Raw genomic sequence first — 15,409 nt, forward strand, 5'->3', positions numbered from 1 at the left:
TTTGTTGTTGTTATGTTGTTGTTTTATCAGTCTTCCACTTCTAGTGGACTGTTTCTATTGTTTTGTTCTTCCTTTCTAATGCAGGTGGTTTATCCACATTATAAAAAAAGGCAGCTGTTTTAAATTTTTTAAAATAAAATTCTCATAGTTGGCCAACAAAACAATATATGAACACTCAATGGCGAAAAGTGCCATATTTAGAAGTTTTTAATTATGAAAATTGAAAAAGAAATAAATTATATATGAGCCTGCATTTAAATAGAGACAAAAGTCACAAAACCATCCTATCTGAGTTCTTTGGTTTTATTTGATTATAAGAACTCCAAACTTCACTTCTTGTTGGGTGGCAAGGCTCAAGTCCAATGTTTTTGGAAAATCAAACAGAGTTGATGTCTGATTGAATAACTTAAATAAATCATCATTATTATTATTTTTAATTTCCATTTATATTTTATTGGTTGAGTTTTTTTCTAATAAAAAATTGTTGTTGTAGTCAATGTTCGTATAATTTAATGATTAATGGTGTAGTGCAGAAGTCTCATTTAAAAAAGTTGGAAAGTCGAATCCTCTTTACACATGATGAATGATATAAATAGTGATTTATTTATTTTATAAAAAAAAATATAAAAATTATGAATTTTAAAATAATTTCAGATGAAATACTGAAAGTTATATAAAAAATATTTTGTCACTGTGGCTTTTGAATTGCAATTAAAACATTTGACATCCATGCAAGAGGTCAAGAGTCTGACTCCCTTGTAATACATATTTGAGGTATAATAATAAAAATATCTCCCCGTAAATACATACCATTATTCATATTTTACTCTAATCGCTTATTAACTTTGAAAATTTTATAAATAAATAAATAAACATGAATTAGAAATATAATTTATTAATATATAAATATATATATATTATTATTTAATAAATATGAATAAGCTATAATCCTTGGTTGAGAATGGAATATATATTTTTATTTTAAAATGTATTAATAAATTTATTTATTTATTTATTAATAAAAGTGATAAGTGCTATATATATCAAGTGCGTCTCATAATTTATAATTAATGATATGTTACTATTTTTACTTCCAAAAAGTTTTAAATTGGAAATATTTTAATTATATCACCTTCATTCATGAGTTCTTTGGTTAAATTTGAAATCAAATCAATTGTTTTTTTTTCATCAAATCAAATCAATTTATTAAATTTAAAATTGCTAATATGCTTCTTTCTTGGTTTTCAACAGCTGTTGATAGACATCAATAATCACTCAATGAAGCTTCTCAGAAAATTAAGCACTCCCTCAGTTTCCTAAAAGCTAGAAACCCTGATACTGCTGGCGATCCTGCTCATGATATAGCTCAGGAGTAGTTGCTCCTTCTTTTGTTTAGACAGGCCTGAGATGCCAGATGGTGCCTTCCGCCATTCTAGACTTTCTCTTCCCCTCTTTTTATTTTTCTTTTATGTACTTTATGTACTTTCTGTTGTGTTTGTTGTACCCCCTCACTTCTGGTGAGAGGTTCTTATTTCTGATCTGCTCAATAAATCATGGTTTATCCACATTTATTTAAAAAAATTCAAAAACCTAAAGAATTGTGAGGTTTCAAGGGGCCAAAAAGCAAAAATCCATTGAATTTTTGTATAAATTGGGAAGCCAATGGGAGCTTCGATGGGCACCACAGGACTTCGCTTCGGGAGGTCTTCCCTCGTTGTCCGAGAGAAGCTCGGCGCTGCAGCGCAATGGTGGTTGAAGGGGAGCTGCTGGTGGCCCATATTCGTCGGAAGGATGCCCGCGGCTCGCCGCCGACGGTGCTCGGTTTCCAGCCCGCCGCCCTTGTTGACCATGTGGCGCGCGTCGATTGGTCCCTTCTCGAACAAATCCCCGGCGATCGCGGTGGATCCCAGCAGGTAGTGAACTCGTTGTTATTGTTTCCACTGAATTCGCGCTGTTCCTTTGTGTTTTCTTTTTATCTTTGTGTTTCTTTTAGACTAATTTCATGTTTCCTTTTTTATTGTGTGTTATTGCTTTGCCTGTTTTCTTTTTTTTGATGAATTCCAGGAGGTTGTTTATACACTATTTGTGTTCTCAATTGCAAGACGGGTTTCGGTGATTGTTTGTGCGTTGTTTGGATTTTTGGGGTTTTAGGTTTTATGTGATTTGCGGTTGAGTTGTTTGTGTGTTTAGTTGCTTTCTTTTTTTAGGTAATATTCAATGCTATCTATTCAGATTCTGGCATTCTTTGTTTAGTCTGAACCTTGTTTGAATTTTATGCTGTCAAAATTGTTATTTTAGAGTTTTTTTCAATGCTGTCTTTGTCCTGTGCCATGCCTTCTTCTTATGAAAAATAAAGTTATAAAAAAAAAATTGCAACTTTGTTGGAGATTTGAAGTTCCAATTAGTTTTGGCTCTTTATATGAATTTCAGTGTTTAGTTACGTTCTTCAGTGCTAACATTGCGACCTGTGCACTGAAATGCTGTGGACAAGGTCTCCTATTCTATGACTTTTTGCCCTTTAAATGCTTTTGAAGTAATCGATTCAATAGCTTAACATGGGTTATTTGAGCTTTGTAAATTTTAGTGCATAGTTGGGTCCCTTTTTGTCCTTTTTGGCTATTGGAGTTTTGTCACATCTCGAAAATTTAGCGGGTACACGCTTGCTGAGAATTTGAGTTTGTGTAAGAACATAAATTTGGAATGGTCCTGGATATGATGTTATGCTGAGAAGATCAAGGAACTAAGTAAACTTAAGATGGATTATGTGGATTTTGTGGGAAAATGGACCCGAAGCAGCTTGTTGATATGAATTCTAAACAGAATTTTGTGGTAAAGATTGTGCACAAAATCCAACGCTGGAAAGTTGGAAAAGAGAATATTGATAATAATTTAGGCAAACATTAGTTTTGTAGGGATCCAACTCTTCTTGTCTCTGTTGCACATGCCTTGAGGCATGTGGGTTTTGGATTTTGTACTTGGGTTTACTTTATGCAAACTTAAGATGTTCTTTGGATTTCTTGATTCATTTATTAAATCTGGTGTCTTGTATCACCTCTCTGGCAACTGTGCATCATCTTCTCAGATGGTACCATGTGCTTTCATGTTTTATGTGGTGTATAGAATCTAGATTTTCTTGTGTCTTTATAGCTTTTGTAAAATGACATTACTTGCCATGAAATTGTTTTGTAAATTTTGTTTTCTTATTTATTATGCTCTTCTCGCAACTGAGAACTGCAATGTGTTTGTGTTCTTATTGTGAATCAATCCATACTGATATGCAGGTTGCAATTGAGGAGTTAAATCATATACTTGGCGAAGTGAATGCTCAAATTCTCCCATGCATCAACGGCTTCTCTCCCATAAGGACAATAGCTGGGGGGAGTGTTGCAAATACAATCCGGGGTCTGACCGCTGGTTTTGGTGTCTCGAGTGGCATAATAGGTGCTTGTGGTGATGATGAGCAAGGCTGTTTGTTCATCCACAATATGAAGTTTAGTGGTGTGGACCTCTCGAGATTAAGAATGAAGAAGGGGCCCACTGGTCAGGTAAGCTTTGAGCCTTGATTCCCTGATTTTAACAGGGCAATATGGTATGATCTGAAAATTATACACATTTATTACAGTGTGTATGTTTAGTTGACGCTGAAGGTAACCGTACTATGCGGCCCTGTCTATCAACTGCAGTCAAGCTTCAAGTATGTTGCAGGAATCTATTTATTATCATAAATATCTGAAATGCAAACTTGCTAATTTGACGTTCTTTATTTTCGTGTGTGGTACCTATCTCAGGCTAATGAGTTAGCAAGAGAAGATTTTAAAGGCTCAAAGGTAGCTAAACCTTTTTTTTGCACTTGGTATTCTGATATGTGATTATATCTTCTCTGATATATTATTTCCTGTCAGTGGTTGGTATTGAGATATGCGTTTTTCAATGTGGAACCGATCAAAACGGCAATTAAGTTGGCTAAACAAGAGGGTCTTTCTGTTTCCTTGGATCTAGCAAGTTTTGAGGTGAGACCATGGAATTACTCACAAGAGAGTCTCCAATGCTGATTCAGTCTTTTTCATATATATCAATCAAGTATGATATGATCTTAGTAAATTACAATGTTAACTATGCCAGATGGTTCGAGATTCTAGGCCTCACCTCATAGAGCTTCTGGAGACTGGCAATATAGATCTTTGCTTTGCCAACGAGGATGAAGCAAGAGAGCTTATTCGGTGATTAGCCTTATCTTTTCGAGTCTTATCATAATGATGCTTTTACTTTTTTGTTGATGGTAGTTTAAACCACATCTTATTAACTACTTTTTCTGCTCCATATTGTTTAACAGCTCATAATCTTTGTTCTCGTTCAATGTTTGGTCAATGTGCTAAGAATTAAGAATAAAGGACACTTACTTTCAGTTGAGATAACCAATGTTTCAAAGACAACCTTTTTATATTTGATCATGACATCCAAATGTTCTAGGGGAGACCTGCAATCTGATGCGGAAGCTGCTCTAAATTTTTTGGCCAATCACTGCAAGTGGGCTGTGGTTACACTTGGTCCTAGAGGGTGTATAGCAAAACATGGCAAAGAGGTCAGTGATCTCTATCAAGTGTTTGATACTTTCCATGCCATGTCACAGAACATTGAAAAGTTTGTTCACCATAGCTTAACTTATTAATTAGCATAATTAAACTGAAAACTGTCTTTATTTTCTTGGGATTTTTTGGCAGATTGTTAGAGTCGCTGCCACTGGAGAAGCACCTGCTGTAGATGCCACGGGAGCCGGTGATCTCTTTGCTAGCGGTTTTCTATATGGATTGGTGAAAGACCTTCCATTGGAAGACTGTTGCAAGTTAGGCTCTTGTAGCGGAGGTTCTGTTGTCCGCTCTCTTGGCGGTGAAGTGAGGCCGGAGAATTGGCAGTGGATGCGCGAACAAATGCAGAACAAAGGCCTTTCACTTCCCAATTTTTCCGAATGACATTTCTTACTCCACCAGTATCTATTTAGTTACCAGTAATTCTGTCTGCAGTGGTGGCATAATGATGCATGTTAGAGAACAGTTCAAAAGGAATACCACTAGGAAATACCAAATGTTGTCAAAATGGATTGCTATCAATTCTTTCATTTGAACTTTGTAATTCTGCATCAATTATTGATTATCACGGATGGAAAATATTCTGCATTTCTGATTGAGTTTATGTAACTTCGGATCTTGATTTATTTTGCATATTCTTACAGATTTTTGTTTGGTATTTAAAAAAATATATATATATATATATATATATATATATAATGCTGAACTATTTTTTTATTTTTTTCACGACTCATGTGTGTATGGTGAAGATATAAAAATTAAGGTTATATTTTTAAAAGATTTTTATGTTGACTGGTGTAAAACTTATAATGTTGATATATATATATATGTACTTTTTTATCACTTTCACATTAAGAAGATAGTAATTTTTGTTTTTTACCTCTCACAACATGCGTACTAGCATATTTTTTTCACTTAGTTTTACATTAAATAAGCTCAAGAAAAAAAACTGTTTTATTTCTAAATATTTCTTCCAATTTCATAAAATAAAAATCAATATTTCCTACAGTGAAGTCACAAAATTTCTGTAAATATTCAAGCAAATCACTATAGTTCAGAATCGAACGGTCCTGATTAATCCAAATCTCCCATGTTTTCAGAGATCTGACGGTTGTTAATGCAACATTTGTTCTCTATTTCCAAGAATGGTGGAGATAAAAAACTAAACATATTTATTTATTTCTTGTTTCTTTTCTCCAAGTTTCTGTCTCTTTATATAAACTTCCACTATTTTTTTTTGGCTTTCGAGAAAAGGATGCGAGAAATGGAAAGGACCCGCTATGGTTTCCCTCCTCGCCGTCTCCAATTGAGGTATTTCTCTCCAATCTTAAAAGTTCCCTGTTTGGATGATTAGCACCATTAGGGTTTCTATTTCACACGTTCCGATGTTCAATTTCGTGTAGAATCGTATCCTTTTTGGTTTTGGAAATTGAAATCTGGGGTTCTTGCATGTCAATTCGATGTTTTCCTTGAAAAATTCGCATTAAGCTGTGAAATCATGCATCTATTTGTTCAATCTGGCTGAAGGACCTTCGCCCGTTTGATTTCGCTCGTTTGGGTGGACTATTGATTGATCTAGGGTTTTGAAATCACCCAATTTGAAGAAAAGATGCTTTTTTTTTTTTGGCTTATTTGTGTGTGTGTGTGCGTATTGTAGGTCTGGATGATCCGTGATTTGGATGCGGAGGAGCTTCTTTGAGCTAGGATCTTCAGGAAGTCGAGGCTGCCAGCCATGCCGACCTTCACAGCTATCACGCTGGACAGGCTTTTGGAGCCCGGGTCTCGGAACACCGCCCCAAAGCCTCCGCCGGCGCCAGTGAAGGTCGTGAGGCCTGTTCCAAGCTCTTCTGAGAAGAAGAGCATTTCCCGACCTGTGGTTTCACCCGCTCTGTATGCAACACCTGAAGCGACCCCTTTACCAGACTCTCCATCCTTCTTCTCTCCATCTCCGTATATCATCAATCACAAGCGTCGTGGCCCTCGTCTGATTAAAAGCCATTCACGCAATACTGTTATTGGATGTCAACCGCAGCTTGATGGTGAGAAGGTTGAAGTTGTGAATGGACGGGAAGTTAAAGTAGCTGAGGATGTTCTTCATGATGGAAATCTCAAGGAGGAGCAAGACCTTAATGGTTATCGTCCTAAGCCTCTGGGTGATGCTAGTTCAAATGGTGGTCCCGAGAAAATTGATGGATCAGAAAAGCCTCTTACTGTTGATACAGGAAGAGATGCTGAATGTGAAGATTTCTTTGATCCTCAAGACTCAATGAGCTCTGTGAGTAATACTGAATTTGATGATAGCAATGGTCTTGATCGTTCATGGAAGCCAAGTACTCCTCAAGGGGAGTTTTTTGATGCATTTGAAGGTACCTTGTTGACTGCAATAAGTACTTGGTATAGCTAACTTGATTATGCCTTATCTACATTAATGCATTTCAAGCTTCCTTATTGACTGCGATAAATATTTGTTATATCTGAGTTGCAGTCCTGTTGATAATTTGCAACTGAAGCACTTCTTTTCCTTTCATGTAGAAATCTCCAGTGAAGGAGCTCTGTCTGGTTGTCAAAATATTCAGGAGGAGCTGCAGGACATGAGGCTTACTATGTCGTTGGAAATTGAGAAGAGGAAGCAAGCTGAGGAAGCCTTTGAAAACTTGCAAAACCAGTGGCACAGGCTGAGCCATCAGCTCTCACTTGTGGGATTGAAACTTGCTGCCCCTCGAACTATCTCAGAAGAGAGGGACATGCTGTCATCTATTGATCCTGTGTCTGAACTTTGCCAACAAGTTATTATTGCTCGAGCAGTGGCTGCTTCTATTGGAAGAGGTTGTTGCCGGGCTGAGATTGAGCTAAAGTTGGAGTCTCAGATTGAATTAAAAAACTTTGAGATTGCCAGGTTATCGGACAGGCTACAGTATTATGAAGCTGCCAACCGTGAAATGTCTCAGAGGAACCAAGAAGCTGTTGGTAAGAATGCTATAACATTTAATCATGAACTTATCCTTTTACTATTATTGTGCAGTTATTTACTATTTATACAGCATGTAGTGGCTAGGTGGCTGTGTCCACAAGGAACAGGTTTGTCAACATGATTTCTCGTTACAGTTTGATCCCAAGTGCGATGTTTCTTGTAAAATTACAGTTTCCCTTGGAGTGAACAATTAAAAACTGAGCCCTAGCTATAAGATAGAGAAGAAAAGAAAAAGTTGAGGAAATGCTTTACTTAAAATGTCAATGATTCATCTTCTGATAGCTTTTTTTTGCTATGCATTTGGCATATTTGGATTCTGAATGTGAACCTTTCTATTAACTCATCAATCTGTCTTTTGTGGCACTAAGTCATACCCAAATTCCTTCCGTAACTATTCCACCCAGTCTATGGAATTGCTAATGTGATAATAATTCTCAATTTCTCCTCATTGCTATTTCAGAGAGGGCGCGAGAGCAGAGGCTGAAGCGCAAGAGAAGGCAGAAGTGGTTGTGGAGCTCAATTGGCCTTGCCTTAACGATTGGTGCCGCCTCTCTTGCATGGTCATACTTTCCGGCTTCCAAGCCTGGTCACCTTGAAGGTGATGCTGAAGGTAGTCATGAAGACTAGCTTGCTGCTAAAGTTTTAGTTATGCTATACTCTTTTCTTTGAAACAGGTATCTTGTTGAGTGAAAAAGAAAAAAAGAAAGAAAGAAAGAAGAAAAAAGAAAAAAGCTAAATAAGGTTTTCTGAGATTGTTCACATGATGATCATGAACATGATTTGTTTAAAAGCTCCCTCATGTATAAAGTGTGCTGCTTGCCACTCGAAGCGGCTTGTGAAATAACTACGGATGTATTATGGTCTTATTTTTTGCTTGATGTTTTGCTTCAAGCTCTAAATCAGCCCAAATTCATTTCTTTTGGTTCATCCTTGATATTACTTGCTGTGGATACTTTTGTGTTTACATTTTAAATTTTGAAATAAAATCCTAAGGGGGAAAAATATAAAAAGAAAAAGAAGATAAGAAAAATCAATTGAAATTACCCATACAGCATCAAATGAAAATGTAATCGTATGAGTTTATTCAATTCCGTTTATTTATGGTGGTATCTGTACTTGAACATAACCAAACGTTCAATGATGGTATTGGTATGTTTCACAAGGTTTAGAAATAAATTAATAAGGTTTCATTGTTCATCTGTGAACCAGTGCTGAACAACATGGAATAGAAAGACCACACAAAATAAAGCTGATCCAATAAGCACAATAATTCCAGCCCAGACAGATGAAGTGAATGCTCTATGCACAAATGAATGCCACAACCAAACCCATGTTATTGCACAGGCTGATCCTAACATGCCACCGACGACAACTTGGCTGATAGTGTGTAGCCGTTGTGATACGCGAAGCCATGTCTGCAGATCATTAAAACCAATAAAATTCTTAACATAATCAGATTCTGAATATCAAACTGCGAATATCATGTACTAAATTTTGAGGAAGGCACATACAAGATATGAACCAAATGCTAAGGTGAACACTGCCATGCTCACTGTAATGAAATTTATCCCCTTCCATTGTAACACTGCAAAGTCCGAAATATCCATGACAGGTACTGGTTAAATTGTAATTGAGTAACAGAATTTCTGTCAGATGTGAGCTGGTTTGATTACCGAGCAAAAATATAATTCAGTGATAAGAGGAAAAAGAATGAAGATTAATACCTGCAGATCTTCCAAATTACAGACCATATTCAAACATTTGCAGAATAAAAACTCTTTCAGATTTACAGTTATATGTCCAAAGGTTTAAGTACGCGATTAAATTGTATTTAAGGTTTGTGACTAAGAACCAAAAGCAGGTGAAAAATATAAAAATACGGTGTGCGAAGACTCACATGAAATAATTCCTAGAACTGCTGCATAGAAGAGGGACTGTGCATGTGAAGATGGCATTCCAGGATCGGATCTTAATCCAGAGACAGGTCTTTGATGATTTAGAACCCGTTTCAAAGTAACTGAAAGCCCTGAATTTATAACAGCTCCCATCACAGCCCATGAAACTTCGGCATCGTGCTTCCATAAAATGGCCAGACCAAAAAGAAAAGCTACCAGCCATTTGCTCTGTTACCGAAAATAAATGAGAAGAATAGAAGAAGTAGATTTTGTATCAAATGAATCTTGCAAGCTTCTTATTTGGTTAAAGAATTGAAGTTTATCAATAAAAAGAAAAAAAATCAAACTAATGAAATGCTTCATGGTTAATAAGTTTGAGGTTTTTCCTAAATAAATTTGCTATATATGTTGCCGTGAAGAGACACTATCAAACATTTGCTCTGGCGACGAAAGACACAAGGACCTTTACAAACATTAAAAAGAAGAACAGAAGAAGCAGATTTTTGTACCAAACGAATCTTGTGAGTTGTTTATTTGGTGAATGAATTGTGGTTTATCCAAAAAAAGTTTCAAGCTAATGCAATAATACTAAAGTTTGTTGTAAATGAATTTCAGATTCTACTATTCTACTAAGTTGAATCATTGAAACAAGAGATCAAAGTTTTTTTTTTCTTGAGTAAAGTTAATAAACCACAAGCATTTATCATAAGAGAAGACAGAGAACAAAGTTTCTGGTGTTAGAGTTTCAGTAAAATTACAAGGGCTAAAGATATAGCAAAGTAAATAATCATTTGTTAAAACTTCAACTATTCAAGAGTATTGACTTCAAAATTCATCAAAGCATAAGATTTCTGTAAAAGAATGGGGTGACATGCAAGATTAAACTGAAATATCCTTTCCAAGGAAATTAAAGGTTTTAACTTCACTACTTGAAGCCATGACTTCAAAATTCAATATTCAAATGATTCATTCAAGAACTAAACCAAAAGTAGGATCGCAAGGAACTAAACCAATAAAACTATGCAATTTTCCATCAGTTATTAAATGCATCTATATATATAAATGTATGTATGTATCTTCACAATCATAGAGTAAAACAACAAAGAAAAGTTGCAATTTCAATGATGAAGAGGAGGTAATAAAAGAAAATTTATTAGGTTTTGGAGTAACATAGAAGCAAAACCATACTCCAAACATGGAACAATTCACATCAAATCTGTAGCAAATCAAATGATCTTTAAGAAAAACAAATTCATTAAAATCCAAGAAACTAACCACTCGATTAAAAAACGAATCGAATTCCGCACGCCCAAAACCACGTCGCTGGGTTGAAGAATCATTGCCCAAAATCATCTCGGTCTCCTCCTCAGCACCATCACTGCCCCCAAACTTACCAATCGGGACCAATTCAGGCATGCTTTTCTGATCAGAGACCCTCAAGCTCTTCCAAAGACGCCTCTTTGACAAGAACCCAAGCATCAAAATCGGATTTTTAGAGTCTGGGAATCGATTAGGAGAGCGAAGGTGAAGGCTTTTGGGTGGGAGATGAAGAGAGCTGAAGAGAAGGGGCATTCTTTAATACCGGAGAGAAGAAGAAGAAGAAGAAGAAGAAGAAGAAGAAGAAGAAGCCATGAACAATTTTGCATTGAAAGAGATTGTTAAGTCTTGTACGAACCACTAGTTGCATTGCAAACCAAATGGGTATGACTTCCTTCTCTTCTTTTCTCTGCTATCATTAATGTAATTTAAGGGAAAAAAAAACACAGAAATTCATTTATTGCCACCTGAATAAATGATTTTTTTAACATAAAAAAATGTAAATAGTTTTATTAATTAAAAAATTAAGTGGTGAATATAAAAAATACAAACGGCATTACAATAATTTTTAAATTTTTATCTTTAAATTAAAAAAAAATTATATTGTCTATTGAATATTAAACATAAAATAGTATAAGCACTTGTGCTTTATCTCAACTACTTGTATATATTACTTATATTGTACTTGTGAATGTAATAAGGTGTATAACAAAAAGAGTATATGGAATGAAAAATTATTTTAATATTTTGGTTCAATAATGTAGTATTTTTTCATAATCTCTTTTTATGTTCATAGCTTCAATTTTAAATATATATATATATATATATATATTTATTATAAAAAATATGATGTGTAATTTCAGGTTTCTATTGATGTGTATATATAAATCACTAATTTTTTTTAAATTAATGAGAAAAAGAAAAAATCACTCTCCTAATAAAAGAATTAGTAGTTGATTTCTCTCCTAAATTAGAAATAAAAATATTAAAATATTAAAAAAAATCAGAAAAATAAAGAGATATCTTGTCTCTAGTATTCCACAATATATATATATATATATATATATATATATATAAACAACCCCTTTTCTTGTTTAGTTTAGAGAGGGGACAAAGAAGAGTGAGGATCAGGGAGGATGGAATATATATTAAACAATCCCTTTTCTTATTTGGTTCAAGAAGGGGTGGTGGGGCAGGGGACAAAAGGATAGTGAAGAGGGGGGACTCGGAGGAGGCTAGTTGGTCTCTCTCTCTCTCTCTCTATATATATATATATATTAAACATTCCCTTTTCTTATTTGGTTCAAAGGGTAAGGGGACAGTGGGAAAAGGAAGAGGATGGAGAGTTTGAAGTAATTTCATATTTAATTTAATGGAGAAGTAAAGAGGGGTAAAGAAAATTATGATGTATATTGACCAATCTATACTTTAATATAAAATGAATTATGATTATTTTTTACACATTATTATTATTATTATTAGTAACCATGATTGCTGTTTTTTGTATTTTTGTATTTTATTTATTTTTTGCATAATTTACTATTATTAATAATTTTAAACTAATATGTAAAAAATTAAAATTAAAAAGCTACAAAGTAAACATTTGAATTAAAATTAATTTTATATTCTAAATTTAAAATCAATAAAGTAAAATTAAAAGAGATAAAATTGAGCGAAACCCCATAAAGACATTTTGTCAATAAAAATTTGACTACCCAAAAACCCACAATTTGAAAGAGTGAAATTTGTAAAGTTTGAACCCACAATTTAAAAGAGTGAAATTTATGAAGTTGTTGATGGCTTTGTTGTATCTTTTGTTTTTACTTTAATATATGTAATTCATCCACCTTTTCAAAAAAAAAAAAAAAAATTTATGAAGTTTGAAAGGGGTGCGACACACCTCAAACTCCACTCATTATAATTTCTTCAATCAGACACACTTTATTTTTCTTAATTTCTCCTCACCTATCTTACAAAAATAACCCAACCAAACAAGCAAAGGACATGACTGGTTTGGATGAAGTTGTTTTTTTTTTGGTTTCCAAGTTTATTTATTTATTGCCAACATTCAAAATGTGTCTTACAGTTGCCATTCACCATCATCCTTTTCAATACATATACACATACACATACACATAAATATATAAATATATATATATATATACTCAGCTACACTAATGTGCTCTGCTAGAGTGATTCACACTCTGTGTTAATTGGGGTGACATGAACAGGGCACCCTGTTCTTAGCCTTGGAAAGATCCCCCATTTTTCTAAGCTTGAATCTTTGTCTGTAACCCTCCACCTGATAATAAAGATTAACATATATGAAACTCAGAAGAAGTTTTCTATTTTCACAAACCAAATCCAAAGAAAAACAACACCAGACCTGAACTTGGTCATAAGTCTGTATAGAAACACCAGCATCATTGCCTTGGCTAAGTTCATTCCCAAACAACTCCTACCTCCAACTCCAAATGCCAAGAAACTATAAGGTTTTGCATCTTCCTCAAACCTTGAAGGATTGAATTTAGTTGGATCTTCATACACTTTTGGATCATAATGTATAGCTCTTGCATCAACATTCAATATCCAACCTTTCTTTATCTGAAATCCTAAACAATGTGAAAACAGGGTTGTTAATTCCTTGCCCCTTCTTATATATATATATATATATATATATATATATAAATATATGGTATTGAAAATACATACCATCAATCTGGCATTCCTTCATTGCTACCCTTGGGAACCAGGATACAATTGTCATCATCCTTAAAGACTCTTTCACCACCTTTGATGCATATGACATTCTATTCAATGCTTCAACACCAAGAGAATGCCCATGATTCTCTGATGATAAATTCAACTGTATATATGTATCTTGATTATTAGTTATTGATGAAAAAAATTTAATCAAATGGAAACCATTTGTTCTTCATTTACTTACTCTAAGAGTGTCCTGAACTTCTTGATTTTCATCTAAGTACTTGACCATCCATGCAATTGCATTTGCCGTGGTATCTTGTCCTGCATATTAATTGACTAATTCCTCATTAGAAGGTTTTGAAACTGTAAATCAATAAGAAAAAAACACAATTTAACCTGCAATTATAAGTGTCAAGATGTTATCAAGGATTTGCTTGTCAGCCAATGGCTCATAATCATTGTCATCATCATCTCTCCTCAAAAGTGATTGCAAGAAATCATCATGAAACTCCAACCCTTTTCTCCTCAACTCTATGATTCTCTTCAGTGTGTTCATGATCCTTTTCCTAGCCTGTACATCTCTATTAGTTTCATTAATCACCATAATAAAATCATCAAAATGCAAATTAGCTATTGTTTATACCTTTAGACCTTTGTAGAACCTAGTCCCTGGCAAATTCAATGGAATGGCAAGCATTGCTTCATTAACTTGTAAAACATCCTTTTGTAAAATTTGAAGCTCATTCTCTTCTGATAAACTTATTAACATCTTGCAAATTGCATTGAAGGTTATCTGCACATCAAGTGAATATATAATAACTAATTAAAACTAATAAAGGAGAACTAATTAATTAACCTTCATAGCATCATCAAGAACAAGAGCACTCTTCCTTTGTTCCCACTGAGCCATAGTCTTCAAAGTAAGTTCATCAAAGAAGTTGATAGATGAGGAGAATGAATCCGAAGTGAAGAGATTGGATATTCTATGACGAACCAACTTGTGGGTCTCTTTGGAGGCACATAACAAGCTTTGATCTCCTAATAACTCAGCAATTGATCTTATGTACCTCTTTGAAAAATCAAGAGATTCACCAGAGAGCATTAGTTTAGCAGCCTCAGTGCTAGATATGAACACATGAGTGCTCCCAAATATGCTTGTCTTGAAACAACTCCCATATCTACGTACAAAAAACAATTGCATGAGCAGGCATGCATGCATGAGTAGTAAATATTATTAAGAACTAATTCAAAAGCTAAATTAATATTGAATTACACAATATATATATAAATATATTAATTACTTGAGATGCCTAGTCTTCACAAACTCATATAATCCTTTACTATTGCTATTTGCTGAGATAAAGGCAGGCGTTTCTCCGATGAAAGGTGGTCCTAAGCTCCCCGGAGGAGGGTTCACCATCTCTGTGCTTCTGCTCACTAAAATCTTCAAAAATTCAATTGCCATAAATACAATGAGTAGTACTGATAAGAGATGGAGGAACAAGAAGAAGCAGTAGGAAAAAGAGAGGTCCATGTTGGTTGAATTGGTGTTTGAGTGTGTGAATAATGTTTATGTTTATGGGTGCTAGAAATATATTAATTCAAGCAGACTTGAACAGTGTTTTTTGTTCCACTAAAGAGAGGGAGGCTTGAACAAGTGACAACATTGGAGGGTTTATGTGGAGGAGAACAGTTTTTTTTGCTCCTCTAAATAGAGGAAAACTGTTCTTGAACAGGATGGTGGTGGGCTACATCATCATGACAAGAGGACTGAACCAATGCATCAACAAGGTGGGTTTCATAAACTTGATGAAGAGTTGACTATGGTTGCATGCGTGTGTTAAATCATCTCTCTCTTATTTCTTTTAAAACAATAGTTTTAGTACTTAATGAACTGATAATCAGCTTCACAATTTTCTTTTCCAAAATTCAAT

At 34.5% G+C, this 15,409-nt stretch overlaps 4 protein-coding genes across 4 annotated transcripts; 2 read left to right on the top strand and 2 right to left on the bottom strand.

Moving 5' to 3' along the window:
- Positions 1-1,682: 1,682 nt before the first annotated feature.
- On the top strand, positions 1,683-5,212 carry LOC120260363 (uncharacterized sugar kinase slr0537). Its single transcript, XM_039267824.1, has 8 exons — positions 1,683-1,913; positions 3,282-3,545; positions 3,623-3,694; positions 3,789-3,827; positions 3,903-4,010; positions 4,123-4,220; positions 4,471-4,582; positions 4,722-5,212. The coding sequence occupies exons 1-8, from the start codon at positions 1,746-1,748 to the stop codon at positions 4,968-4,970; spliced, it is 1,110 nt and encodes a 369-aa protein (XP_039123758.1). The 5' UTR covers positions 1,683-1,745; the 3' UTR covers positions 4,971-5,212.
- Positions 5,213-5,778: 566 nt separating this feature from the next.
- On the top strand, positions 5,779-8,486 carry LOC120261259. The gene is made up of 4 exons (XM_039269073.1): positions 5,779-5,897; positions 6,244-6,952; positions 7,119-7,553; positions 8,018-8,486. Exons 2-4 carry the CDS (start codon positions 6,319-6,321, stop codon positions 8,182-8,184), a joined length of 1,236 nt encoding a protein of 411 aa, XP_039125007.1. The 5' UTR covers positions 5,779-5,897; positions 6,244-6,318; the 3' UTR covers positions 8,185-8,486.
- A 127-nt stretch (positions 8,487-8,613) lies between these two features.
- On the bottom strand, positions 8,614-11,145 carry LOC120261261 (lipid phosphate phosphatase epsilon 2, chloroplastic-like). The gene is made up of 4 exons (XM_039269074.1): positions 10,728-11,145; positions 9,455-9,680; positions 9,069-9,142; positions 8,614-8,972 (listed from the first exon to the last, which is right to left on the bottom strand). Exons 1-4 carry the CDS (start codon positions 11,022-11,024, stop codon positions 8,745-8,747), a joined length of 825 nt encoding a protein of 274 aa, XP_039125008.1. The 5' UTR covers positions 11,025-11,145; the 3' UTR covers positions 8,614-8,744.
- Positions 11,146-12,812: 1,667 nt separating this feature from the next.
- On the bottom strand, positions 12,813-15,131 carry LOC120260782 (abscisic acid 8'-hydroxylase 2). The gene is made up of 8 exons (XM_039268342.1): positions 14,777-15,131; positions 14,332-14,653; positions 14,119-14,268; positions 13,872-14,046; positions 13,717-13,796; positions 13,482-13,635; positions 13,156-13,381; positions 12,813-13,071 (listed from the first exon to the last, which is right to left on the bottom strand). The coding sequence occupies exons 1-8, from the start codon at positions 15,007-15,009 to the stop codon at positions 12,957-12,959; spliced, it is 1,455 nt and encodes a 484-aa protein (XP_039124276.1). The 5' UTR covers positions 15,010-15,131; the 3' UTR covers positions 12,813-12,956.
- Positions 15,132-15,409: the final 278 nt, after the last annotated feature.

Source organism: Dioscorea cayenensis, chromosome 5 (genome assembly GCF_009730915.1).
Source record: "Dioscorea cayenensis subsp. rotundata cultivar TDr96_F1 chromosome 5, TDr96_F1_v2_PseudoChromosome.rev07_lg8_w22 25.fasta, whole genome shotgun sequence".
Taxonomy (NCBI): Eukaryota; Viridiplantae; Streptophyta; class Magnoliopsida; order Dioscoreales; family Dioscoreaceae; genus Dioscorea; species Dioscorea cayenensis.